This window comes from Mauremys reevesii, linkage group 1, assembly GCF_016161935.1.
Source record: "Mauremys reevesii isolate NIE-2019 linkage group 1, ASM1616193v1, whole genome shotgun sequence".
NCBI lineage: Eukaryota > Metazoa > Chordata > Testudines > Geoemydidae > Mauremys > Mauremys reevesii.
In genome coordinates, this window is record NC_052623.1 from 210333739 (window position 1) to 210361684 (window position 27946).

The 27946-nt window shown below is 43.3% G+C and overlaps 2 protein-coding genes across 4 annotated transcripts in view; both read right to left on the bottom strand.

Moving 5' to 3' along the window:
• Window positions 1-1146, bottom strand: part of HGD (homogentisate 1,2-dioxygenase) — a 59144-nt gene extending 57998 nt beyond the window's left edge. The window contains exon 1 of the mRNA XM_039528838.1: window positions 1113-1146. The gene's annotated coding sequence lies outside the window, so the exon portion shown is untranslated. The remainder of the gene's footprint in view (window positions 1-1112) is intronic.
• RABL3 (RAB, member of RAS oncogene family like 3) overlaps window positions 1113-27946 on the bottom strand; it is a 28332-nt gene continuing 1498 nt past the window's right edge. For 2 of the 3 annotated variants that reach the window (XM_039528847.1, XM_039528859.1), the window contains 7 exons: window positions 26455-26546; window positions 25223-25352; window positions 13296-13410; window positions 11592-11742; window positions 9285-9356; window positions 6375-6413; window positions 2403-2782 (listed from right to left, as the gene is read on the bottom strand). In XM_039528847.1, the coding sequence (XP_039384781.1) occupies window positions 2717-2782; window positions 6375-6413; window positions 9285-9356; window positions 11592-11742; window positions 13296-13410; window positions 25223-25352; window positions 26455-26546 (665 nt within the window). In that variant the 3' untranslated portion in view covers window positions 2403-2716. Of the gene's footprint in view, window positions 1229-2402; window positions 2783-6374; window positions 6414-9284; window positions 9357-11591; window positions 11743-13295; window positions 13411-25222; window positions 25353-26454; window positions 26547-27946 lie in introns of those variants that run through there. The other variant, XR_005595789.1, reaches the window with a different exon arrangement.

Here is a 27946-nt window from a genome sequence, read left to right on the forward strand (position 1 = left end):
TCAACTGGCTGCTGACATCAAAGCCTAACAATAACTAAGCCTACTTAACTATTTATAAAAACACAACAGAAAGGAGAGGGATGATCACAGTGTGATAATCTGTAATCTGGGAATGTCTTGTTTTGGTGTGATGAGCGGGCAGCCCTTTGGCGGTGGGCGGAGCTTCGGAGAGTTCCATAACTAGTTTCCCCCCAATCTGAGCCCTGGTTGCAGGCAGAACTTGTTACTACTACTTGCAGCAGTAATTTATCTGCTATCAGATGCAACAGAAAGTGGCTCCCGCCAGCCCACACCACCTCAAACACTGTGGATCCCAGTTGCTGTAGAGGGATTTCCACAGGGTGAGAGAGAAAGTAAGGCACAGAGCAGGCACCTAACCCACTTGTCCCCTTCTGCAGGTTTTTGCTCCTTTCTGCTCACAGAAGAAGTGGGGAGCATTTCAGCCTAATTAATCCTCAGATCATCTTGTGAAGAACGACCATCATCTTAAAGGTGAGGAAACAGAGACAGACAGGTGATGTGACTTTCTCAAGGCTTGCAAGGGAGGTGGGAACAGAAACTAAAACTCCTGACTTCCAGTTTTGTGCTCTAACCACTCAATCATACTCCTTCCCTAAATTGCTCCTGCAACTTGATTTATACATAAGGAATAGATGCATGAAGTTTGCCATTCCCAATCAGACCACTGGTTTATCAACTGGAAAGGAGCCACAACCCCTGGGAACAGAAGTAAAACTGCTGAGCCATCCTTGCTGAGAAAAAGGCTGGTACATCAGCAGGGCACAAAGCTTTTGCTTAGGGACTCCCATCTTGTCACTCTTAAATGTGATATTGAGGGCTAAATTTGGAATCTATTGTGTGCTCTCTTCATAATCAAACCTATGGTTTCACTGAACATACCACAACTAATTCAGGGACTTCAGTGATTCATTTTAGAAGACAACAGTCTCACGGTTAAAAGCTCAGATCTGTAAATTAGGATTCTTGGAGTTTATTCCTGACCCTGTAGTGTGACTTGGGAAAAATCACTCATTCTCATTTTCTGCAGCTGTCTCTAACAGGGCACCCAAAACTGGAAGATTTTAAAAACTTTAGTCTCAGTGTCTTGGTACCTGTTTCCCTGGCTGTAAAATATGGATATTGATTCTCACTGCACCTCACCCAGATGCTTGGTGGCTTAGTTCATTCAGGTTTGTAAAATGTTCTTGAGTCTCTTTGGTGGAAGGTGCTAGGGAGAGGGAAAGTAGAAAGTGTTCATATTTTTACTCTTCATAAGTTAGGTCTGGTGATCCGATCTGTCATTCCTGCTTTGTTAGCAATAGGCAGCACTCAGTTACTCCCAGTCAACAGCCAGAGAAGAGCTGCATGCAGATGTAACATGGAGTCTGCAGAACTCAGCCTACTGTCAATTTCACACCAATATTTTACTTTCTTCTACTATCATTTATTATTAATTTGTATTTATATTTAACACTAGTTCTTAGTCAGCCTCTAGCCCAGGCTAAACCATTATAAGGTTACTGTGAGAGAGAGGAAAGGAAAGCCGTTAATACTAGAGCTTTGGGATGCCCATTTAATTACCTCAAACACTTTTCTTTTCTCCCAATACAACCCCTCCCCCCCCACATTATATTTAAGAGTACTGAACCTGCTGTAACAGGTCAGACCAGTGGTTCATTTTGTCTAGTGTCTTATCTCCAGCAATGGCTAATGACAGATGCTTCAGAGGAATTACTTTCCCATAAGAGAATTTTCTTTCTAACCCCCAAAATTTCATGGTTAGGTCCAACCCTTAAGCATAATGTTCTACCCACTCTATTCTAACTGTGGATGTTTTTATGATTTATATTTTGGTCTTATCCACTAAGCTTATGGTCTCAAACATAGATTGTCAGATTGAATTCCACATGCACATTGTAAAAATAGACTTCCCTTCATGAATTTTAAGTTTCTTGCCTTTTAATGTAATTGAATGTCCTCTTGTTCTGGTATTATGAGAAAAAAATAAATAGGAGTACCTGATCTACTTTCTCCGTACTCTCTAAACTACAAATACCAAACTAAACAGCAATATAAACACCAATCTCTCTTCATGGGGAATTTTTTTTCAGGCTTCTAATCATTTTCAGCACCTGTCTCTGAACAACCTCTATTTCTGTTATGCCCCTTTTGAGATGGGGTGACACAGAACTGAGAGTTCCAGCTGAGGCCGTACCACTGATTTATATGATGGCTTTCTACTGTTTTCCATCCTATTTCTTATACAGTCTTATATTTTGCTTTATGTTAGTGTAAATGAGAAGCCTGTTCAGTGTTCCCTTTCTGCTAGTGGTAAAATTAGTATAATTCACTGAAGAGTGTTCATAAATGTTCCACGATGGGGGAAAAAAGTTACACGTGCATGCTGTGAATGAGAATGTTTCCCACAGCAGCGTGGGAAACACTAAATTTACTGCACCAATTGAAAAAGATCCAGTATTTCCACAAGGTTCCTAAGCCTAGGAGAGAGTTTGGACCCCAAAACAGATTTGGGGGATTCTTCCTTGTGCCTTCATGAGCACTGGTAGCTTCCATAGTCCTGTTGGCCAAAGCAATTAATAAAATGTATTTTGCCTGGCATGAGGATCGTTGCCTTTAAGAGTCCAACAGGGATAGGAATGTTGCTGCAAATGGAGAGAATTCATCTTCCATTCAGTCTCTGGACAGTGAGCAGTGTTCAGTCATAATGAAGGCTCTTCAGTGTACCACCTCCAAATCTTTTTCTATCAGGAAAGCCAGGAATCTGTAGATATGGAAGATAAGTCACCATGTCAGAACCAGCAAGAATTCCTTCCAGGCCACATTAACATTCATGTTACCAAGTTGACAACATTACCTCCCTTCCCATCCCACTCTTCCTTCCAAGTCAGGACAGACTAAGTGCTTCAGCATGCTCCTAAGATGTGCCATCTTTTGAATGAAATGTAAAAGTGAGGTCCTGACCACTTGCCTTATAGATCTTCTGGGGCTTTATGTAAGACTTGCAGTGTGAGCACTATTGTCCTAGCCAACTTCCAACTTGGTTTATTACATTGTTCCTTGCTAAATCCTTCTGCAATTTCAATTGTATACAGGAGACTGTTTCCTTTTCTAAACTGTTGTACACCATTACTGTGCTGTACTAAACAGCTGCTGTGTTCTACCCCAGAGATGGCTGCAGTTTTACAGTAATTGACATAACAGCCTTTATCAAGTTGTGAAGCTCTGCGAAATCCATCAGAATGAAAAAAGCTGCAGTAAGGTATCGGCATTCATTTTTTTGCTGCATATGTGCAGAAAGTACTTTTGCAGCTAGTGCTTACACTGTGAGAATCAGTGATTACAAAGAAAGTCTATTCAAAACCACTACAGGCTTCCTTGCTTAATGGAATTTCAAACAGATTTACACTGCAGAGTGCCTACAAACACACACAATCCCACAACAGAAAGAGGTCCATGGTTCTTTAATCCTGTACTACGTAGCTGTACTCGTGGCAGCATCTCATGTGGCTGTACACGAGATTATGGTTTAGGAGTCAGCTCATTCCTCCGTTTACACATGGGCAGAGTTGAGGTGCTCACCCAACAGGACATGCAGCCTCTCTCACTGCTCTGTCACAACAACCTCGGACAGTCAACCTACTGTATAAAAGCAGCATCAAAATATATGGTGGTGCCCAATCAAGAAAAATATCAGAACTGGACAAAAGCAGTACATCTGAAAACGGGGTGGGCGGCAAGGTAATTTAGACTTCACAATAAAACAGCCTGCTGGGGTTATACCCTACAATGGTAGACTGAAGCCTGGTCTACACTAGGGAATTAGGTCAGTATAATTATGTTGCTCAGGGGTGTGGAAAATCCACACCCCTGAGCGACAGTTAAAGCGACCTATCTCCTATTATAGACAGCGCTAAGCTGACAGGAGAACTGTCCCATTGACCTAGCTACTGCTTCTTGGGGAGATGGATTACCTATGCCGATGGAAGAATCTGTCCTGTCGACATAGGCAGCATCTTCACTGAAGTGTTACTGCCACACAGCTGTAACAGTGCAGCTGTGCCACTGAACCATTCAAGTGTAGGCAAGCCCTGAGAAAGTTACAGATCTTAGCAGAAATGTCAATTCACTGGAGAAGTGTAAGACTTAGGGCCTTTCAACTCAAAGTGCTTCACAAACTTACAGTGATAGACAAAGTGGATGCACAGGGATCACTTTGCCCATCACTAAAATGCAGTCAGCTCTGGAGTGAAACTAGGTAACTCTATACAACAGTTAAGAATAGCATATCCAATTAAAACTACAATGGGAAGCCACAGATGCAAAACATAATTATTAGAGTTCAAATGTAGAAGCACCCCAGGGCTACAAATCAAACTTTTGTCAAAAGTGCTATGGGATCCTTAAAACTGAGGTCTACCTCACTTGTAGTTGTTATATCTCAACTAAAAGATAGCACGGCATCCCAGCACTACACTTGGGTGTTAGTCCACTATTGACTCAGAAGGCAGAATGCAGCAACCAGAATCAATAGCACATTTCCTAGAGCATCCTCTGTGTTCTGTGGAGGTTTCCCCACCAATGCCAGGTCGGTCTGACTACATTCTGACATCTGACTGATGCTATGGCTGCAAGCTAAAGGCAAGATGCATATGCTGAGGCATGATTTAAAAAAACCCCACAACATATGTTTAGGGTCTATTCTTCCATCCATGCTTAGGAGAGTTTTACCATGTAAATTCCTCAAAGCATGAGTGGGAAGAACAGATCCCACTGCAGAATACTATGAAGCCCATTTATTATATGTACAAGAAGCAGATCAAACACAACACTTGGGGGTGTACTGGAGCTCCTAAGTCCTTGTTGGGTTTGTTTCTCTACAATATGTATGTTGACTTGTTTAAGCTTCTGCGCTGTCAACAAGGGAGCAGATCAGAGTAGTTGGCAGTGGGTGTAATCTTTGGCCCTTGGCCATAAAGCACAGAAAGTTAATCCTCGGTTAGCCACTAAAACCTATCATACACAATAATGTAATCCTGCATCATGGCTTTAAAACAACAAACAAACCAAAACAGGCTACTGCATTAAGCTATTATCTTCAAGGAACAGAGATTCTCTTTTACCGGAGGGAAAAAGCCTTCCAGGATTGAAATAGGAGAAAACAGATTTGGTTTAAAAAAATTCAGATAAAAAATTCTCATGAAAAATTGAAATAATACACTTCCGGCTTTCATTTTCACTTTTTCTCCCTCCCTAAAAGGAAGAAAGCACTGTACAGTTTTTTAATATACGTGTTTTTCTATGACGTGTGTTACTATAATATGCAACCATTTCACTAACATGAATGAATTAAACCTCACTTTAATTCATAGGCGCCAACTCCATGGGTGCTCCGGGGCTGGAGCACCCACGGGAAAAATATGGTGGGTTGTCAGCACCCACCAGCAGCCCTGCTATCAGCTCCCTCCCCCTCCCAACGCCTCCTGCCCGCTGGCGGGCCCCACTGATCAACGCCTCCCCCTCCCTCCCAGCACCTACTGCCTGCTGCGGATCAGCTGTTTTGCGGCATCAGGAGGCGCTGGTGTGATGGGGGGTGAGTGAGGGTGCAGCGCACGCGTGGGAGGGGGTGGAACTGGGTGAGGAAGAGGCAGGGCGGGAAGAAGCAGGGCGGAGGTGGAGATTGCGGGAAGAGGTGGAGTGGGGGCAGGGCCTGGGTGGAGCCAGGGGGATTAGAAATTCAGTGTCTATGCTACACTTCTCTGAGGTAGGTCAGTCCTGGGTTGTATTCCCAGCTCAGCCACTAGCCTACTAGGTGACAAGTCACTCTCATAGTGACCTTTTTTTATTAATTAGTTAAGCGTTCAGGGTCCAACTAAGCTGGTACCATCCTGGCACTTCTCTGTTAGTTCCACCAGCTGCAGCAGAAATTATCATTACAAAAGGTACATTGTGAGCCTGGGTGGTGAAGAAAACTTTTTGATTGTGATTCAAAATGGTGCCATGTGATTCTGCAGAAAACAGCCTGAAACAACAGCTCTGAGAGAGTTGCTAACTGAGCCCTCTTTCCTCTCGATTTCATCTGATTCCCAGTGGTGGCAATTTAAATGTCAATATTGTTAGTTATTTCACTGCTTATCATTTTATAGCCAAAACATCCAGATTGTGGGTAAAGCTTTTAAAAACTGGCACCATCTTTCCCATGCATCCAACTACCGATCATCACTAGCATTTGAACCACAATCTCCTATGTCAGGGCAACCAGGAGCCCATATTTTAAAGGTCAGGGCCTTGTCAGCCAACAAAACCCACAGGTAGCATTGTACAAAAATAAATAATAAAAAAAAAAAGTCACAGACCTGATTACCATCTCGTGACAAGTATCTCTTCTCTATGACCTGGGGGATGCAATGAGAGAAAGAATTTAGCTGGTGTGGCATGTACATACCATCATAATGCGATTAACACTTTAAAGACATCAACAATTGGGATACTCTATTCTCAAAATGACAAATCCTGACTCCAGACTGCCTGTGCTGGAGGATGCTGTGGAAGCAGTACCCTCACTACAAGGGGCAAGAAGAAGCAGCTCATATTGCTCTACTGCAAATCCCTATCCCAGCCCGCTCCCTTAAAAAAAAAAATCCTGGCCAAATTCTGGCTCCCCATTGCCATCTCCATCCCCTCCCCAGGGAGCACTAAGTGCTTTGACCAAAGCATTCCCACTTCCAGTTTGGCTATTTCCAGATTTACTCTGACGTTTTTTCTCTGGGGAAGATAGGTGGGAAATAAAGCACTAAGTTTTATTCCCCCAGGTTTGTTTTAACCAGAAATAGCAGAGTTGGGCATCTACACTTAGCACTCACTTTAGTGCTAGACTGAAGAGACCATTCTTAAATATTTGTTCTCCATGTAGGTACTTATAGACTGTAATCAAGTCACCCCTTAACCTTCTATTTGTTAAACTAACTAAATCAAGCTCCTTGAGTCTATTACTGTAAGACATGTTTTCGAATCCTTTAATCATTCTCATCTCTCTCTGAACTCTCTCTATCCTTCTTTGATTGTGGACACCAAAACAGGACACAGTATTCCAGCAGTGGTTGCACCAGAGTGAAATTCAGAGATAAAATAATCTCTCAATTTTGAGATTCCTGCTAATGCACCCAAGGATTTGGCCACATCGTTGCACTGGGAGCTCGTGTTCAGCTCTTTATCCACCATGACCCCAAATCTTTTTCAGAGTCACTGCTTCTCAGAACAGAATTCCCCTCCTGTAATTATGGCCCGCAATGTTCCCTCTAATTTTTTACATCCACGTGCAGAATAAATTTTACGTGCACCAATATGGAGGTGATGTGTGGCAGGGGTGGGGCCAAGGGGTTCAGAGTGTGGGAGAGGGCTCAAGCAGAGGGTTGGGTTACAGGGGAGTGAGGGCTCTGGCTGCAGGCTGTGAGGTGGGGCTGAGGATGAGGAGGTTGGGGTGCGGGAGGGGGCTCAGGGGTAGGACAGAGGATTGGGGTGCGGGGGTTGTGTGTGTCAGAGCTCTGGCTGGGGGTGTGTGCTCTGGGGTGAGGCTGGAGATGAGGGGTTTGGGGTGCAGGCTGCTGGGGCCCGGGGAGAGGCTCCTCTCCCTGGCTGCGGCAGCTCCAGGGCTGGAGCTGGGGGAGAAGCACCTCTCCCCGCTCCAGTCTAGACCCTTGTGGCTATGCGCCTGCACGGCCCTTGATAGCCTGCTGTGCAACCGTGCAGATTAGAGGGAACTTAGGTGGCCTGTATTCCTAAATACAGGCCACCTAAATATTTAGGTGTTCCTAAATATTTACATTTAGCCCTCTAAAAATGCGTAGTGTTTGCTGGCACCCAGATTACCAAACCATCCAGATCATGATGTATCTGTGACCTACCGTCTTCGTTATTTACCACTCCCCAATTTTTGCTGCTTCTGCAGTGCTCCTGGCTCAAGGAGCAAAAGGCCAGAATCAGACATCAAATCCAAACTCCAGCCCCCACACTCATTCTGTTTCCATGGGTGAATTTCAAGAAGCAGGGATGATTAGCAGAGTAGAACTAGCTAGGAGTCAGGCATTGTGCAGTAGGGACCAACAGAACATTTCCCATTCACCGCTTAATTTTTTCATGTTTTGGGGTCCCCACATAACTCAGACCACAAAACTCAATAATGACTTACACAATCTCTGCTGTCAGAGTCTTCAGTCTCATCTAAAATGTGACTTAGTTAAGTTTAACTAACAAACTCTTTGGCAAGTCTGTAATGCAGACCAGTATTAGACTGAAAAGCTTTTCAGGGCAGGGACTGTCTTTGTTATATGTTACTCTTGGGGGGATTATATGACAAAAAATTAAAAATTCTACACACAATATTTTAAAATTCTGCAAATTTTATTTATCAAGATAACACTACATAATCACACCAGTTTCAATTATTTTGGTAATTTATTTCAAAATACCGTCACCAAGTATGTCTGTAACAATACAGACACACACAAAAATTCCCCCAAAAGTAGAGAGTTAAAGAAACCCCTATGACAACCCACTTCTTGTTTCTCTGATCCCTCCCCACCAAAGCCCAGCCAGGGGGCCAGACACCCATAACTCTTCCCCCCCTCCCCCGCCGCACAGAGCCCCAGCCCAGACACCTACCCCTCCTACCCCAGGGATCCAGAGGGAGAAACAGCCTGATGCTCAGCCCCAGGTTTGTTTAGAGTTTCCTGTGCGCTGCTGTCTCCTTCCCTTAGGGCACGCGGGGAAGTGACGCTGCCAAAAACTATCTACTCTCTCCTTTTCCCCCACAGTGTTTTCTATGTGCAAGCTGGGCTCTGCCAGGTCCAGCAGCCCCTAGAGGCGGCCAGCAGCACTGCAGCCCATTTCTGTGGGGGAAAGGAAAATCTGTGCAAAAAACAATTTCTGCAAAATTCTGCATTGCACAGTGGTGCAGAATTCCCCCAGGAGTAATGTGTGTATATAGCACCTAGCACAACACCTAGCCCTAGTCCATGATAGGGCTCCAAAGTGCTATTGTAATACAAATAGCAAATAATAGTAATAAAATAAATAAATAATTTAAGGGAGATTAGTCTGAGAACCACCCAAAGCCATTTTCACCTGCAATTTCACACAGGATTTGAACCCAGCTCTCAAGAAGTGGCAAGTGAGAGCAGGAGCCCAACCACGCTGTTAGCTCTCCGTATACAGACAGGGTTAATTACATAAAACAAAAACGACAAATGTAATTGAATTTGCATCACCTTATCAAAAAACCTGCTGAGCTTGACAGCATTGGATGAGCCTGCAGCCAGATAGCGGGGATTGGTGCAGTCCTGGAACACACAAGAGACAACTCACAATTAGGAACCATGTAATGCAACATTCTCTAAGGAGCAGGAAAGCTACTGAAAATAACCAGGTACTCAGCACAACTCTTCATCTTAAACAAAATGTTTTCTCTAGGTGCTTGATTTCCATAGAATGCAAGGACATGCAATGACAGGCCATATCAGTGTCACTTTAAGAACGGATAACCTAATAAGACGTGGCTTGGTTTTCAACCATTTACAACAGCTGAAATATTTGGTTTTGCTGCAGTTAGTCAACCAGCAGAGGGACTACAAGGAAATCAACAAGCCCTCTTCCCAGAAACATGCAGACATGACCACTGAAACAAACATGGCAAACCCATACTGACTTCTGTTCCAAACCCATTTGGAAGGACATTTTGGGGGGGTGGGGAGTGGCGAGAAGAGGAGATATCAGTGACTTCCAAATGGAAGAGGAAAAAACTGATTGGGAAATGATTAAAAATAAAAAGTTTCAGTCTTTTAAATAAGGTTCTACCCACAAGAGGTAGCTTCACCCCATTCCCAAAACTCTGTGTTAAAGGAAACTTTAGAAGACCCACTTCAAATGCAAAATCTAAACTAAGCTGTTTATAACAAGCAGCAGCCTAACATTTTTTTAAAGGCACAAGAACAGAAACCGGAGGTCTGTTAATAGTACAGCAAGAGGTGCCCTCCACATCAGTGGTTCCCAACCACTAGCACTGGGGCATCAAGCTCTAACTCCTGGCACTCATGTCTCTCCTCCTTCCCTTTATGTTGAGCTGCTATACTAGGCCTCAGAGCACTACTGCTACCCACTTCCCATTTGACTGCATGTACTCCCATAACAAAACATGGACTCCTTGTTCAAGGGTTTAGGGCAGCTCAAGCTCATTTGCAAGTTGAAATACACACAACTGAATGGGTGGTTGTGGGCACAGTTGATGTCCTAGTCTGAAGTGGCCTGAATAGGCCATGAACCATTTGTCTGCAAGCTATGCAGAATGATGTGGTTAGGGTAGCTCCTAGGATGTTGTGCTGAAGAACCAATCAGCTGATAATTCACAACAGCAGCAGCATTGTAAGATTATTATGAAAATATTGAGGGTGCCTAGTAATCAGCAGAAACAAGGAGGCCTTCTTGTTGTGGAAGTCTATGGGAAAGACTTTTTCCTGGCAGTGGCTGCAACTTCCAGAAGGAACAATTTAATGGTAATGAGAACAGATCAATCTCAGACCAACTAATGATTTTTCCTCACATTAAAATGCAGAAATCATCAATGTGACTGGTGAGACAGAAATCCAGATTCCCTGTTTGTACCAGTACAATTGGAGTGCCTCTCACTATAAAGGAAGTCACTCTGGATGTTATCCTCTTCAAAACCCAAGAGGCACAGGGAAGCAAATACATCAGAGCAGCTTTCTATTCCATGTTAGAGAAGTAGGTCCTCAGTGCTAAATACAACAAAAATGATTCTTGATACTGATCAGCCACTAATGGGGTTGGGAAACCCACAAAGAAATAAATCAGCCAAAATTTCCTGTAGAGTCCTGAAGCATCAGCTTTGTAAACATGAACTAGAATTTGATACTTGCCTATTAAAAGAGCTGACAAAAAAAATCTTTAAAAGAAAATTAAGTGAGCTAGGTGCTAAAGAAAGGTGTTGGTTTTACAGCCCTGGAGACTGAAACCCTCTGTTCCCACAAAAGATACAGAAGAGGAAGCTTTCCCCATAATGTCTTAGTGATGTGTTTCAAGCTTGAATTAAAGATTCATCTCAAATCATTAAGAGGGAAGTCCAATCTCCAAAGATGAGATGCAGGCTGAAAACTTCTTTATTATATCTGCATTCCCCAGACTTAACTTCAGCCAACCATTATACATCCAGCCACCAATTTTGCCCAGGAAATGGTATAGCTATAAATGGGGGTTGTCTGTATTTGCTCAAAAGAAAAGTCAGTGGCAGAACCGAGAACAGGACTCCCAATCCCCTAACCTCTAGGCCATTCTGCTGACTCCTCACAACCATTTCCTTTCTATTACTGAAAGACATCTACTATTTCTCCATAGTGCTAGCAAGGGGTATGACTAACCAACACTGTAAGTGACCTCCTCAGTGTGACTGACCAGGCAATCACCAGTAGTCTAGTTCCTGTAATTGGGATCTCATGGTTCTCTTTGCCAGAAAACATCATGCACAGGTCACAGAAAAACAAACTTCTGGCAAAAATACTAACCAGATTAATCTCTTCTGCATTGAAATCCTCAGCCAGGAAAGCTGTTCTGGTCAAAACTTCATTGCGCTTAGTCTCTGGGATCTGGTCCAATTTGGTTCCTATCACCAGCAGTGGAATCTGGTTATCAGCAAACTGTTCACGGTCATAGTCCCTGTGCAGTGAAGAACAGAATAATACAAACCTAGATGAGTGTGATAGCCCGCCAAGCCAGAAAAAGGGAACCATTGCCTATTCTTTCCACTCTAGGTGGGTGGGAGATTCTTGGATACTGTGTTCTGATGGCCAAGAGTGTTTTGTGTCTGGGGCTTGGGGGAGGGTTTCTGCAGTTGAATCACACTGCCTGTTGGGAGATTTAGAGTGGAAACAGATATGGAACTAGTAATTAGCACCTGAGACATGGGTTGGGGCTTTTGTCTGAAGAGGACAGCGTGGGAAGCAGCAGCTAAGTGATGAGCTGGATCACAATGCATGAACTGGAGAAGAGCAGGAAGGAAATGGTAGCTGAGAGGCTGGTTGGGTCACACTGCATGTTTGAAAGGGAGAGGAGGAGAAGAAAGGAACCAGCAGCTGGGTTGGGTCAGGGCTCTAGTTTGGGAAAGGAAAAGGCAGAAGTAGCTAGCAGGCTGATGTGACCATGTTACAAATCAGAGAGAAAAGGAAAAAAAGGGAGGGTAACTGTGGATGTGATGCAGAATGCTGCTGTCCACGCACCCACAGTATCGGAAGACACAATACAGGGCTAGATGGATCATTGGTTTTACTCAGTATGGCCATGCTTATGTTCACACAAACAAAAGAATGATACCATATCACTCCCATCATTAGCGAACTACCCTGACTCCCCATTCATTTCAGGACCAATTTAGAACTCTCCTGCCATAGTTTGAAAACTCTCCATTAATTTGTTTCAGCTGGCTTCACAGGCCTTTTCTCTGTCCCACCAAATAAATTAGTGAGAGAGCCGCCTTCTTTGCAGCCACATAGAATGTGGATTTTGGAGGACATGTCTCTACCCTGTGTTTTTAAACTAGCAGCTGTGTCTCTGTCTGTGGGGCGCATATAATTGGGATTATGACCCCCCACAATTCCATTGCTCTCACTCATCTGTGAGATTTTTCCAGGGTTTGAAGATCTTCCCCCTTATACCTGTAACAAGGAACAGGGGAAAACAGCAACAAATACCACTGCTGAAAACATATTCTGTGAATAGATTTCTTTAGCAAGGCCCCGAAAAATCCCACTAAAGAAATCTGCAAGATTTAGTGAGCTTCATTACTCCTCACACACAAAAAAAAGCCAGATAGGACAAGGAAACAGCCACATTTTCATGAGGATTCCTGCTAGATGGCCCTGAATGCCACAAAGCCGCCATGGAAGACTTTGAGGTAGCAGGAAATGTACCTGTTCCCACATAAACCTTAACAAATATGAAAGGAGCAATACAGAGACATGCTCTCCTGACCCCAGGCTACTCCCAGAAAACCCAAGGATCTAGCTGCAGTGGATCTGGAGATGGAACAGCAGTACCATTTCTCTTCCACAGTTCCATTGCTCTTCTCAGCCTTCCCAAGCACAACCTAGCCTGAGAACTCTGCACTTGGTCAAACTTTCTGTGGATTTCAAGTGGCCCTAGTGATAAGGGATGAAGAGTAATATGACAGCTGGAGTCATGTGTCTGATGCTGTGTGCATGTTGTACACTCACCCATTCGTCACCAGCACTCCACTTGGAGCCACATCTCGGTTAAGTGCTTCCAATGACCATCGATACAAGTTCTGGGAGGACTTCTTGTTGGTTAAATCATGCACTAATATTATGCCTAAATAGAGAGTAAAGACAAGACATTCCTTAATCATAAGATATTTTCCTAACCTCACCTATACAGGATTCACAGACCAGGAAGCTCTGGAACTGAGAGAAGAGGGAGCCTCACATGGAGTCAGGCTGAAAACATTAGCAAGGAGGAACTGTTTGGTACTACTTTAAATTGTCTTGTCATTATGGAGACATGGTTAAATGTGTTATAGTTAAATGTGACCTGAAGCAAGAAGGTGGAAGGATTGGTTTTGTGCCTTTTTTTTTTTGGCTTCTTAATGGTGTATAAAGTAGGGCTAAAAGAACCTCCACCCATTTTGTTTTAACGTTGGTTGTTTTTTTTTTTAAACTTTAAAAGTATCAGGAATGCCAATTTTTGTCTTGTCTTTCTTAGGCATTTGAGTTAAAAAGACATAACAAAAACCAGAGTTTTAACAATGTATCTAAAAATCCTCTTCCTTCACAATGAATTAGGTTGCAATTGTTTTACGGGCAAGGACTGTAGCCCAGCCCATTATTAAGATTACCAGACAGTTTTCTTTATAAAACCCTGTTTTCAGTTGCTTATAATTTTGCTAAACTGTAACCATTTGGGCTGAATTTTTCCATGCTGGGTGTCTGTCTCAGGCTGAATGTAGAATAAATTTTGAATAGTTCAACCAATTTCAGTAATTTCCAAGAACAAGGCTAAGGAAAATATGTTGTTTTGCCCGTGTTAAGTTCACCAGATATTTTTTTTCTTTGAGAAACTAGTGCCAGCATGCTCTGGAGCAGGGACTTGCCGTTTGTCATTCTTGTGAAAATCTGCCCAAAGCAGGCCATACTATAAGCCTTTGGAAAAAAAACCAAAAAACACAAACAGTTCGCACATGCTCCACAAAGACTTCTTAAATTTTAGTAGCTAAATTCCCCAAAGATTTCATCCACACTGAGCATGCATGAGCCTAGGCTGAGCAGGACTGTTCCCCGTAATTGCAGCTCTGGACTGCTGCAGGCTGGGTCCAGGTCCGAGCACCAGAACTGTGAGGAGGTAGCCTGTGTCTCCTAGGATTTCAATGACCCTCCTACTGGCCACAGGCAGCATGGAGGAGGAAGCTGCTTCATTTAAATGCACAGGGGATACAGGACAGACCTTCTGGGGAAGGGTGTGGGGGGAAGTAGATTGGGACTAGGAGCCTTGATGTGAGTGGAAACTGAGACTGGAGTGTGGTAGGCGGGGAAATGGAAAGTGGGACTGAGAGTTCAGATGGGGGAGACTAGGCCTGGGGACCAGAGGGAGACTAGGATTAGAAGCTAATGAGGAAAGGAACGGGGAGACAGAAGTTGGGGGGAGGGAGAGAGGGAGACTAAGATTGGATGAGGAATTGGAGGACAGGGAAAAGACTGGAACTGGCTGGACAAGAAGTTGGGGAAAAGGGGATACTGGGATTGGACAAGGAACTGGGGAGAAAAACTGGGACTGGGAGTCAGTGGGTACAGGGACTCTGCATGGGGGAGAGGGGGCAGTGAGACAGATCAGATGAAGAGCCAGGAGAGGGAGAAATGGAACCTGCTTGGGGACAAGGAGCTGGGGTGTATGGTTAAGGTAACTGGGAATTGCTGGGCAAAAAGTCTATGACTGGGAGCAAAGACTGGGACCATTCCTCTGCTGTCAGCAAATATCTGTGAAATCCACTGGCAAAGTATCCCATCCTCCTCTAGTGCTGGTCCACATAGAGGAGAATAACCTACTACTGCTATCAATTACTCCATTAGTTCAAATGGCAGAACTCTGCAGTGATCTAAAGGTTCCAACCTGCTCATGACCCATGTGGGTAAATAAATATGCCACATGATGAATTTTCTGTTTTTCAGTTGTTGTTTTTTTAAATTTAGAAAGTTACACACAAAAAACTGCATTAAAAACATAATTAATAGTATTACTTTGGGGGAAAGTTCTAAGGCCTGTGGTATACAGTAGAGCTGACTAGATGATCACAATAGTCCTTTCTGGCCTCAGAACCTATGAAAATTTATGAAAGTTACAAAGTCAAGGACTCAAAAGTTAAGAACTGCCAGAATTAAAGTTGCTGGTGCAATCATAATTTAGCCCCCTTGTGCACATGAATTATGATACAGTCTTCAATTACATCATCACATACAGTTTGTTCCACAGGATCCCAGCCTGATTCAGTTCTCATGAAGGACCTTCTCTGAGGGTGAAGCAGGACTGTGCAGTGGTGGAGACTATTGTCTGTTGGGCCTCTGCTTCATTTGTTGCAGAAGCCTGGAAGGCGTGTGGTGAATTAGGCAAGAAATTGCAGGAAGAGAAGGGATGGTCTCATAGTTAAGGCAGTTGATGCTGCCCTGAGAACTGGACTGTAGCTCTGCCTCTGCTACATAATTCCTGTGGGGTACTCAGCAAGTCACTTAACCAAACTTTTCATAAGTGGTTATTAAGGCATGTATTATTCCTCAAGCTCTGGGTGCCCGAATTGAGTTCTTGGGGTCTGATTTGCAGAAGTGCTGAGCATTCACAGCTGCAACTCAAGTATTTGGGAGCTGTGCTCTGAACATACAAAGTGCTATATAATTCTAAATACTCTGGAAAAATCAAGTCCTAGGGATCTCCAACTGGGAAAAATTATTGGTTATTTTTTACCTTAATCTCATCGTATTTCAGTTCTCCAGCTGTACAATGGGGATATTAATACCCCCTTGTCTCACAAGGGTGTTGTGAAAATAAATTAATTAATGTTTGTGAAGCACTCAGATATGAGTAATACCAGTGATGAACACCAAAGAAAAGCACACGAAGAAATAAATGATTCAGTCTTCAGAGCAGAATTTGAATAGCATGGAGTAAATAAGGCCTATGGCTGGCTACACAGTGAACAATGAGAAAAAAATAAAATATTGAATAGCTGCTCACTGTGTAAGTGCTGTCCATTCTACACCCTGAATGAGCCAAGAGTCCTGTAGAAAAAATAGTATGTGATCATGTAATTAAAGACTGTATCATAATGCATATGCACAAGTGGGCTGAATTAAGGTCGCACAGGCAACCTGAATACTGGCATTTCCTAACGACTGTGCGCTTGACTTTGCAACCTTAAAAAATAGTTTTTTTATCATAGTTTTTTTGTATGTAATAATATACATGATGTCATACTCCCAAAAATTCTCCATTCTTCCATAGAGTCACAGAGCAGACAAGACATGATTTTCTACTGTTAATCATGGTGATTACAGCGCTGTGATTGGCCTCCGGGAGATTTCCCACAATGCCTGCTCTCACCTCTCTGGTCATCGGTTTGAACTCTACTGCCCTGCCCTTAGGTGACCAACCATCAGTCCCACCCCATAAATTCCTTTCCAAATTTGAAAGTCCCCTTCCTGTTTGCTTGGTGATGCATACCGTGGTCTCAGCGCATCTTTCCAGGTAGCCATGCCTGCTCCACACACCAGGCGATCACCCACTTGGAGCAATGCCGAGCTGCTGGACCTCATCGGCATTTTAGGAGAGGAAGCTGTGCAGTACCAGCTGCGCTCTAGCTGTAAGAATTATACCACCTATGGACAGATTTCATGATGCATGATAGAAAGGGGCCATGACTGGGACACATTGCAGTGTAGGGTAAAAGTGAAGGAGCTGTGGAACGCCGACCATAAGGCACAGGGAGGCAAACTGCTGCTCTGGTGCTGTGCCCATGAGGTACCTGTTCTACAAAGAGATGGATGCGATACTCGGTGGTAACCCCACCTCCACTGCAAAGGCCCTGTGGATACTTCGTTGGCTCACGTGCTAGTCAAGAGTGGACCGAGCCGGGAGGAAGAAATCTTGGACAAAGCAGGGAAGGGGGACCCAGAGGCAGAGGATGACTCGGAGGCCAGAGATGCATGCAGTCAGGAGCTCTTTTCTACCGTGGTGGAGCCTAGCCAGTCACAGCAGTCGGAGCTTGGCGAAGCGCAAACAGGAAAGGAGGCCCCTGGTAAGTGGATCTGATTTTGGGAATTGCTGAGGTGAGTTGTTGGGGGCAGGAGGGTTACAGGAAGCAGGCCTGTCTCCCACCGCATGCCTAGTCTGAGCAGTGGAACAGGCTGTTGATAGACCCCCTCACTTCACAGGAATCTCCCTCAGAGACCTCCAGGAAACTCTCATGGAGATACTGGGCAATCCATTGCTGCAGGTTCCTCGGCAGAGCTGCTTTGTTTATTGCCCTATTAACGGTAACTTTCCCGTGCCACTTTGCCGTGATGAGGGGTAAGGGGTCATTGCTGCACATAGGCTAGCCGCATAGGTGCCAGGGCAGAAGCCGCCGGCTTGGTGAAGGCCCTCCTTTGATTCCCTGCTCACCCTCAGCAGCGAGATATCTTCCATAATGATCACTTCCTGTGGAAAGTGTGGGGACAGAAATTATCAGGCCCACCCTACAGTGCTGACTCTCCCCAAGAGTCATGTGTACAGCAGGGTCCAGGAAGAGTGATTTACCCTGCCCCTGCAGCTACTCACCATTTTGGGGATCTTGTGGCTCATGTGTGCTTGCCTGGGGTCAGCCAGTTAATGACAGGTGTGAGAGTACGGGCTGCATTTTGAAGCACTGAATCACTGTTGTCTGTGTTGCAAACAATACTGCTTCTGTAAAATGTTGCATTTAAACTTCACAGAGATGACCCTGGGAGGCCAGCCTCCCTTATCGGTGGCAAAACGGCTGCACAGAATTAGAAACATCCAAGAAGAACTAAGGAGGACTTTCTGCGTGAGGTCATGATGCACTCAGCCACCGAGAAACAGGAATTGTAGGAGTGGCAGGACAGCGAGAAGAAGGACTGAAAGGAGAACACAGTACACCAGAAAGAAGCCACAGAGCAGCTCCTAACATAAGAACATAAGAATGGCCATACTGGGTCAGACCAAAGGTCCATCCAACCCGGTATCCTGTCTGCCAACAGTGGCCAATGCCAGGTGTCCCAGAGGGAGTGAACCTAACAGGTAATGATCAAGTGAGCTCTCTCCTGCCATCCATCTCCACCCTCTGACAAAAAGAGGCTAGAGACACCATTCCCTACCCACCCTGGCTAATAGCCATTAATGGACTTAACCTCCATGAATTTATCTAGTTCTCTTTTAAACCCTCTTATAGTCCTAGCCTTCACAACCTCCTCAGGCAAGGAGTTCCACAGGTTGTCTGTGCGCTTTGTGAAGAAGAACTTCCTTTTATTTGTTTTAAACCTGCTGCCCATTAATTTGGTGGCCCCTAGTTCTTATACTATGGGAACAAGTAAACAACTTTTCCTTATTCACTGTCTCCACACCAATCATATCCCCCCTTAGTCTCCTCTTTTCAGAATGAAAAGTCGTAGCCTCTTTAATCTCTCCTCACATGGAGAGATTATTCCTACTCCCTAATTATTTTAGTTGCCCTTCTCTGAACCTTTTCTAATGCCAGTATATCTTTTTTGAGATGAGGAGACCACATCTGTACACAGTATTCAAGATGTGGGCGTACCATGGATTTATATAAAGGCGCTAAGATATTCTCCATCTTATTCTCTATCCCTTTTTGAATGATTCCTAACATCCTGTATGCTTTTTTGACTGCCGCTGCACACTGCGTGAAAGCCTTCAAAGAACTATCCACGATGACTCCAATATCTCTTTCCTGATTAGTTGTAGCTAAATTAGCCCCCATTATATTGTATGTATAGTTGGGGTTATTTTCTTCCAGTGTGCATTACTTTACATTTATCCACATTAAATTTCATTTGCCATTTTGTTGCCCAATCACTTAGTTTTGTGAGATCTTTTTGAAGTTCTTCACAGTCTGCTTTGGTCTTAACTATACTGAGCAGTTTAGTATCGCCCGCAAACTTTGCCATCTCACTGTTTACCCCTTTCTCCAGATCATTTATGAATAAGTTGAATAGGATTGGTCCTAGGACTGACCCTTGGGGAACACCACTAGTTACCCCTCTCCATTCTGAAAATTTACCATTTATTTCTACCCTTTGTTCCCTATCTTTTAACCAGTTCTCAATCCATGAAAGAATCTTCCCTCTTATCCCACGACAACTTAATTTACATAAGAGCCTTTGGTGAGGGACCTTGTCAAAGGTTTCCTGGAAATCTAAGTACACTATGTCCACTGGATCCCCCTTGTGCACATGCTTGTTGACCCCTTCAAAGAACTCTAATAGATTAGTAAGACATGATTTCCCTTTACAGAAATCATGTTGACTTTTGCCCAACAATTTATGTTCTTCTATGTGTCTGACAATTTTATTCTTTACTATTGTTTCAACTAATTTGCCCGGTACTGACGTTAGACTTACAGGTCTATAGTTGCCGGGATCACCTCTAGATCCCTTTTTAAATATTGGCGTTACATTAGCTATCTTCCAGTCATTGGGTACAGAAGTTGATTTAAAGACAGGTTACAAACCATAGTTAATAGTTCTGCAATTTCACATTTGAGTTCTTTCAGAACTCTTGGGTGAATGTCATCTAGTCCGGATGACTTGTTACTGTTAAGTTTATCAATTAATTCCAAAACCTCCTATAGTGACACTTCAATCTGTGACAATTCCTCAGATTTGTCACCTACAAAGGATGGCTCAGGTTTGGGAATCTCCCTAACATCCTCAGCAAAGAAAGACTGAAAAAAGAATTTTCATAGTTTTCAATGACTTTATGACTCTTTTTTTTATCTTTTCCTTTTTTTTTTGTCCAGGCCCCACAGTTGGTTGTTTAGGCTGCTTCTTCTTTCTGATTTACTTTAATTTTTTTTTATTTTTTTTTTTTTTTGGGCTTGTTTTCTCAAACTCTCTTTTGGCTTCTTTTTTTATTTTTTTTACAATTGGCAGTGTTGTTGTTTCTTTTTTATTTTACTCACTAGATTGACTTCACCTTTTTATCTCTTACTGCTTCCTTTACATGGTTGTTAAGCCATGGGGGCTCTTTTTAGTTCTTTTACTGTATTTTTTTAGTCCATGCAGAGAAGGATTTCCTCTAGTACTGTACCTTTTAATTTCTGTTTAATTAACCTCCACATTTTTTAAATGCCACATGCTGGGCTGCTGAGGTGTTCTTCCAACCACAGGAATGTTAAATATTATGGTCATTATTTCCTCCCCTTGGTCCTACCCATCTGCCAGCTGTTCCTATTCCTGTACCAGCTGCTCCAGTTATGTGCTTTTTTTTTTTTCTCCTCCTCCTCCAGTTGCTGTCTTTTAATAAAAGAATTGTGTGTTTGGAAGCAATCTTTATTCTATTAAGTGAAAGCAAAAATAGCAGTGCAAAGCAATAATGTGAAGGTCCCTTCTTGCGTCATGTGCACCAATCACCTCTTAGCATTATAAGCAATGCAATCCCAAGCATAGCAACAAAAATTAGTGGCTTTCAGCTTTAAATTGCTGCCTCAAGGCATAGCCCTGGTCTCTGCTTGTTCAAACTCAGCCTCCAGGCTGAGGCTTCTGCGATCCAGTCCTGAGTGAGGCTTTCATCCTTCCCTTCACAAATATTATGGAAGCCCAAAGCACATTCCAAAGTCATTCTGCACTTGCTCAGCCTGTTGAACCACTCATTGCTGCTGTCAACCCTTCTTCTTGAACAGGCCAGCTTTCTGAAAGATGTGTGTGACATGTACCTTTCTGGACCAGCTTGTGTTAACTGTCTGGAAAATGCTCATGGTGATCCACAAGCATCTGGAGAACCACTGAGAAAAACTCCTTGCGATTAATGTACTCGGTGGCTAGGTGGTCTGGTGCCAGAATTAGAACGTGCGTGCCAACTATCGCCCCTCCACAGTTAGGGAAGCCCATTTGTGCAAAGCCATCCACAATGTCACACACGTTGCCCAGAAACACAGTCTTTCAGAGCAGGATGCGATTAATGGCCCTGCACACTTCCATCAATACAACTCCAACCGTCGACTTTCCCCCTCTGAACTGGTCAGTGACTGATCTGGTGGCAGTCTGGAGTACCTAGCTTCCACAGTGCAGTTGCTACGTGCTTCTCCAGTGACAGGGCAGCTCTCATTCTCGTGTCCTTGTGCCACAGAGATGGGGCGAGCTCATCACACAGTCCCATGAATGTGGCTTTCCCCATGCAAAAGTTCTGCAGTCACTGCTCGTCATCCCAGACGTGCATCACGATTCGATCCCACCACTCAGTGCTTGTTTCCTGAGCCCAAAAGCGGCATTCCACGGTGGTCAGCACCGAGGTGCATGCCACAAGCAATCTCATGTTGTAGCTACTACGCATGGCGAGATCAATGTCGCACTCCTCTTGCCTTTGTAGTTTAAGGAACAACTCTACTGCCACTTGTGACGTATTGGTCAGAGCAAGCAGCATACTGGTCAGCAGTTCGGGATCCATTCCTGCAGCCTGAAAGAGGCAGGGCGCGCAGTACACGAACCGTTGAAAGATGGCGCCAAATGCGGACGGAAACACAGGGATTGATGGGATGCAAAGCAATGCATCAAAGGGCATTGGGACTGGACCCAGGATACCCCACAACCCCCTCTGCCTTCCCACAAGTCTTAGCGGCAAAAGAGAAAAAGGTGCTCTGTGGGATAGATGCCCAGAGTGCACCACTCTGAATAGCCCTGCAAGTGCCGCAAGTGTGAACACGCTATTGTGCAGGCAGCTGTCAGTGTGAACACATGACAGTGGTTTCCCTTCTGTGTTCCCTGAGCTGCGCTGTAACTGCCGGCACTGTAACTTTACAAGTGTAGACGTGCCCATGTTCACGTGTCCTGTGAGACCCCAGCCTCCATTTTTCCTGGGCTGGCCCACACGTACACAGGAAGGTTTGCAAGTAAACAGAGCCATTTCCAGTTCATTGAATCTGAAGCACCCTTAATGGCTTCCACTTAATATGTTTACATCAGTAATACAGGAGAATAAGATATAAACGTAACTCCAGACATAAAAATAATACATGCAAACAAACAGGATGAACACACTCAGTAGATTATAAGCTTTCATAGAATCATAGAATCTCAGAGCATCTTCTAAGAAAGAACAGACCCCATCTCTTTGGAACCCCCTTTTTCAGGTAGTGAAAGCAGCTATCAAATCCCCCTCATTCTTCTCCAGGACAATCAGCATTTGTTTGCAGTCCCCCTACTGCAGCACCTTTTTGCATAAAGCATATTCCAGTTACATCATATTCACATTCATAAGCATATTTTCATAAAGCATATGGAGTGCAATGTCACACCCTGCTTTAAGGGCAAAAATCAACTCAATCTTAACTACAGAACCCTGGCTGGTACCTCCATAATAAATAAATAAGTATCCATATGCAATTTTCCATTATTTTCCCAAAATAATGCTAAGAACCATAAGTGACAGATGACTATCTTAAGGTAGTACTGAACAGCACTCAGATACCATTATAAGAAATATAGACTAAGAAGCTGAATAAAATAGCATGTTTCAGTGAACACTCCTGCTTTGTTTCCAACAATTTTTTATTTAAAATAGGATTTTTTTTTGTTAAATTGCTTTTTAAGGAAAAAACCTATCTAAAGATAGTTTTAATTAAGATACATTATAGCTCAAATATATCTCATCATGGAATAGGGATTATAAATTCTAATTCTATACTATGAGACAATACCCTCTACCCCGATATAACACGATCCTCGGGAGACAAAAAAATCTCACCGTGTTATAGGTGAGACCGCGTTATATTGAACTTGCTTTGGCCCCCCATTCCTTGTTCCCTGACTGCCCCCATCAGAGACCCCCGTCCCTAATCACCCCCAGGATCCCACCCCCTACCCAACCCCCCTGCTCCCTGTCCCCTATCCACACCCCACATCCCCTGACAGGCACTCACCGGCAGCAGCGGACGTAGAGTAGCCCGGCCTCAGCCCGCTCCACTCCGCCACCGCCCAGCCGTGGCGCTCCGCTTCCCTCCGCAGGTGAGTGTGGGGAGGTTAGGGAAAGGACGGCCCCCGTACTCACCTGTGGTGGGAAGCGGAGCGCCACAGCTGGGAGGTGGCAGAGTGGAGCAGGCTGAGGCTGGGCTGCTCCACTTCCACTGCTGCCGGTGAGTGCGGGGGGATCCCTTCCCCCAAGGCCCCTCCCCCAAGCAACACAGCTGGGGCCAGGGTGAGGGAAGTGGAGCCCCCCGCTAATCCCCAGGGCCTCTCTGGGACTGCGGGACCCCCAAAAGTGCCCCCCCCAGCTCCTGCCTCCCAGATCCAGGGGGGGGAGCCCCTGACCGCCCCTAGTCCCTCTGCCCCTTGTCCAACCCCTTGGCCCCAGCCTGGCCCGGCACCCTTAACACGCTGCTCAGAGCAGCGCGTCAGAGCTTTACCACCTTGTATGCGAACCCGTGTTAGATCTGGTCGCATTATATCGGGATAGAGGTGTATATTCATGTAATGTTTAAGAAAAGTTTTGTAAATAAATTCCAATAGTTCATGGATTAGGGACCCAATTTTATGGGGTTACACAGGCTTCTGTATAGATTATTTAGGTTAATCTTTCTATCTACCCAATGGGACTCAGTGCTCAGTCTAGAAGATACCATTCAGATACCATTATAAGCTTTGCATTATAAGCAAAGATGCTTAGTTTTGCAGTTCTTAAATTTGTGTTTCCAGAGGTAACATGCTCGTTAACAGCAAAAATGTTTTTAAATAAATAAATAATATAGAGAGGTGAGAAATAACAGACCTCAACTCTATTGTCCCTCTGCAAATTTGTGTACACAGAATCAATCCCTTACCTCTCTCTAAAAGTGCAAAGTTTTAAAAAGTTCAATGAATAGAAGATTGTTGGAGGCGGAATAGGTCTGAACAAGGAGAAGAAGTCTGGATATAAATGTGAGAAGCGAGGGACATATGCTTGTTTTGTTAAAACACTGTATGTTTGCTGTTGAAGAAAAAAAATCCAGAATACCTAACATTGTTGTTTTAGTTAAATAAAACAATGTAAATGTCTGTCTGGTGATGTTCTCCTCCTAATACAGCATGGCAAGAAAATCCTCCAAATATTAATGATTAACCTGTTGAATTGGAGATAGTTCACCTCCCAGTGACTTCATAAATATCTGCTTCAATTACCTTTGGTAAATTAAATAACCAAACAATCATTCATTTTCTGATATAGCTGTAAAACTAATCTGAAAACTTTTCAAAATAAATCACTGTTTAAAAATGTATAGTGTGTACCTTCTAAAAATGAAACCTACATCTATCTCTCAATTGTGAAGAATATGTATTAAGGTTGTAACAACCAACAAGTATGCACTTTTATGTAGAAAACCATGATTAAATTAAGTCTTCCTGACTAGTGATTTAAATCAAATCCACCCTGTGGGACAATATCTCACAGTCTGCCAGGGCTGGAAATACTTGGCAGGACTAGTGTAAATGATTTTACAACCAATAAATTTTTCTTAGCATAGGTCCTGAACCAGCCAATGGAAAAGAAAAAATGTAAGTCCCTGTATGTTTATGAGGCCTGGAAGAGTGAAACATGTCTTCATTACTGTACACCTAGCCTGAGGAAACCCTACTGAAGTTTCAAAGACTCCCTATTGTGTTAGTTCTGGAACACAGCAAGGCTGAAACAGAGTGAGATATTGGATTCTGCTCATTTGCATATCATTACTCAGAATGGTTTTCCAGCTCACAGCTGGCTCCAAACAGATATATTTGACTTAAGGAATCTATTAATTCTTTCTGGTCTAATTTCGTTTTGTAAAGTGCAGATATTATAATAAAACCTGGGTGAATCCTGACTCAAAACCAATACTGACATCTCACAACAGAAAGTAGTCGGAAACAAAAATGGATTTACACCAAACATACTTTACCATTCACAGAGTTGTAAAAAACTGCCCGTGTGCTTTTCACGCTACTAGCACTGCCCACTGAACCGCCAACATCCCACAACTCGATGTAGTAGGTCTTCTCTTCTGGGGTCCCCTCTTTGTAGTCATGAATCTGAAAAGGAAAAAAAAAAATCAATCCAGTATCAATTGGAGAAGGCGATCCACACAATGCTGACCTCAGCTGGAAGGGCAAAAATTCCCATTGTTGGAACAGTAACTTTTAAATCAGAGTACATGGATCCATGTCACAGTGTACTGTGAGGCTATCAGATCTCACAAACTACACATGTCCGGGCCAGGTTAGTAGACCTGCAATGGACATCATGGTGCTTCAGGAAGCAGTCTTGCTGAGCCAGTAGAGGGCCTTCTTCCTTCAGAGATATTGGTGAACCTAAATCCTCACTGTGATGCTTAGGGGCACTCTGCTGCTAGAGCAGATGAAAAAGTGAGGTTCTGACCTCTTGTGGTCATTAAAGGACATATAGTAATAGTTGCAAGATTAAGATTAGCACTGGTATCTAGTTATTATCTTCTGCCTCTCTAAATTCTCCCTTAAAGTTTCAATTGAATTCACTATCCGTCACTTTCCTCCTAAAGTCTGATGTGTAGTTTTGCTCTGCACTATTAAAAACAAATGCCACATTTCTTTCTCCCAAAAGTTGGAAATGTGCGTTGGGATCCTTTGGAATGAAAGATGCTGTTCAGACATTAAGACAGTATCATCACTAGCCTCAGGCAAAGCATGACACCTTGAAAAGAATTAAATATACAATAGGCATGAGAGGGGATGTTTTTCACCACACCATGTGGATGGTTGCTCATCACTGAAAACTTCCTCATAAATGTCTAGATTCCCCAAGCCATTAGCTTCTGCTGTCAGCAGCCTGTAAAAAAGGCAGCATTTCAGACATCCTGCTCTTTAATGACATGAGCAAAACATTCTTACACAATAAACCCCTTCCATTAAGAAAATGCCATGAGACCCTTTAATGTCCATACAAAATAGACAAGACTTAAGCATAAATATTTAAGATATCATTTGAAAGACCCGCTCACAGTTAACTTAATTTAGAGGCCTTGGAAGTATCCTGCTGAGATCTGAACCTGTGACTCCAGAGAGAACTGCCCACAGTGTTAAGACTAGATGGTTCATTTCTTCTAACTTTTGAAGGACAGATGCAGTACACACTACAAGTTTAGAAAGTTTCACCTACTCGGACATCCACTGAGCAGCCCACTGTCCAAGATGGGTTTCCCAACACCTGGTTTTGGCACAACAGATGAACAAGGGAAGACTTCCCAACACCTGAAAAACAAACATAAATAGAAGCTCCATAGTTGGCAATGCATGATCTTTACATTTACCAGTGATACCAAAATAGGAGTATGGTTAAGACTCAAGAGTGATGATAGCATAATCTTAGGTCAATTGAATGAGCTGGAATAATCTTGGTAAATCAGGCAAAAAGGCTCAGCAGTGGAATTCTAAATATAACAAATCTTAGTGTAAAACAATGCACTTGGGTAGAAATAGTATTCATGCTAGGTATAGCTTAAATAGCAATGAACTAAATTACTAGAGCAAAGGATAGTGGCCTAGTTGTATTGTTAGACATTTAAATCTATGATTACCTAAGTGCAGCATCAGTAAAAAAATATTGGTGATAAGAACACCATGGGTATCTATACATTGGAGTGGAAGGTGAAATTTCCAGCCCAGGAAGACGTACATGTGCTAGCTGATTGAGCTAGTGTGCTAAAAATAGCTGTTTAACTGTGGCTGCATGGGCTGTGGGATCCACTAGTTGCCTCAAGCACAATCCTGTCTGAAGCTCTAGATATGTAACCAGGGTGGCTAGCCCATTCTGCTGCCTGTACAGCCTCAGCTACACTGCTATTTCTAGCACACAAGCGCCACCAGAGCTCTCACAGGTACCTGAACTGGAAATTATACCTCCAGCTCCACTGTAGACATACCCTATAAATACTGAGGTTTGTAAAATGAAGGATAATAGCACACAGGCTTTTGTCAAGGGGAATACATAAGTCTGAGAATATTGTGCTATTGCTTATATAGAAATGGGTAAGTCACATTTGAACCATAGTATCTAGTGCACCCTATTTGAAGGAAGATCTAACTGAATTGGAGAGAGTGCAGCATTAGGCAACTAAAATGGTAAAGAATTAGTGGGTGTTAAATAGCAGTGAGTAGTAACACTGGGTGAGGACAATGAAGGGACATGATTAATGCATTTAAACCAAGTTATTATAAAATTAAGCTTACATCTAAGAATTTAAACCATGCTCATCATTCATGATATCTGATAAGCCATGGCCTATATTAAGTTAACAATCTACTTGAAATTTCTGGACAGATCAAAACAAGACAAAACAGAATTTTATAAGGGAGTGATGAACAGATGGAATGGATTTTCAATCAAAGATAGTGAAAATATGTTTAAGCAAAAACTGGATGACTATGGAATGTATAAAACGAAAAGAATAATTAATTAGTTACTTTTGTACTTGATAGTGGCTGTCTACATCCCCATCCTCTGGTTGTTCCCATGGTTTTTGTTGGTTTGTTTGGGTTTCTTTTGCTTGAAAAGGTTTGTCCTCCTCTGACTCAAAGAATTATATTTTTTTAAATTTAAATACACCTCTACCCTGATATAAGGCTGTCCTCGGGAGCCAAAAAAATCTTAC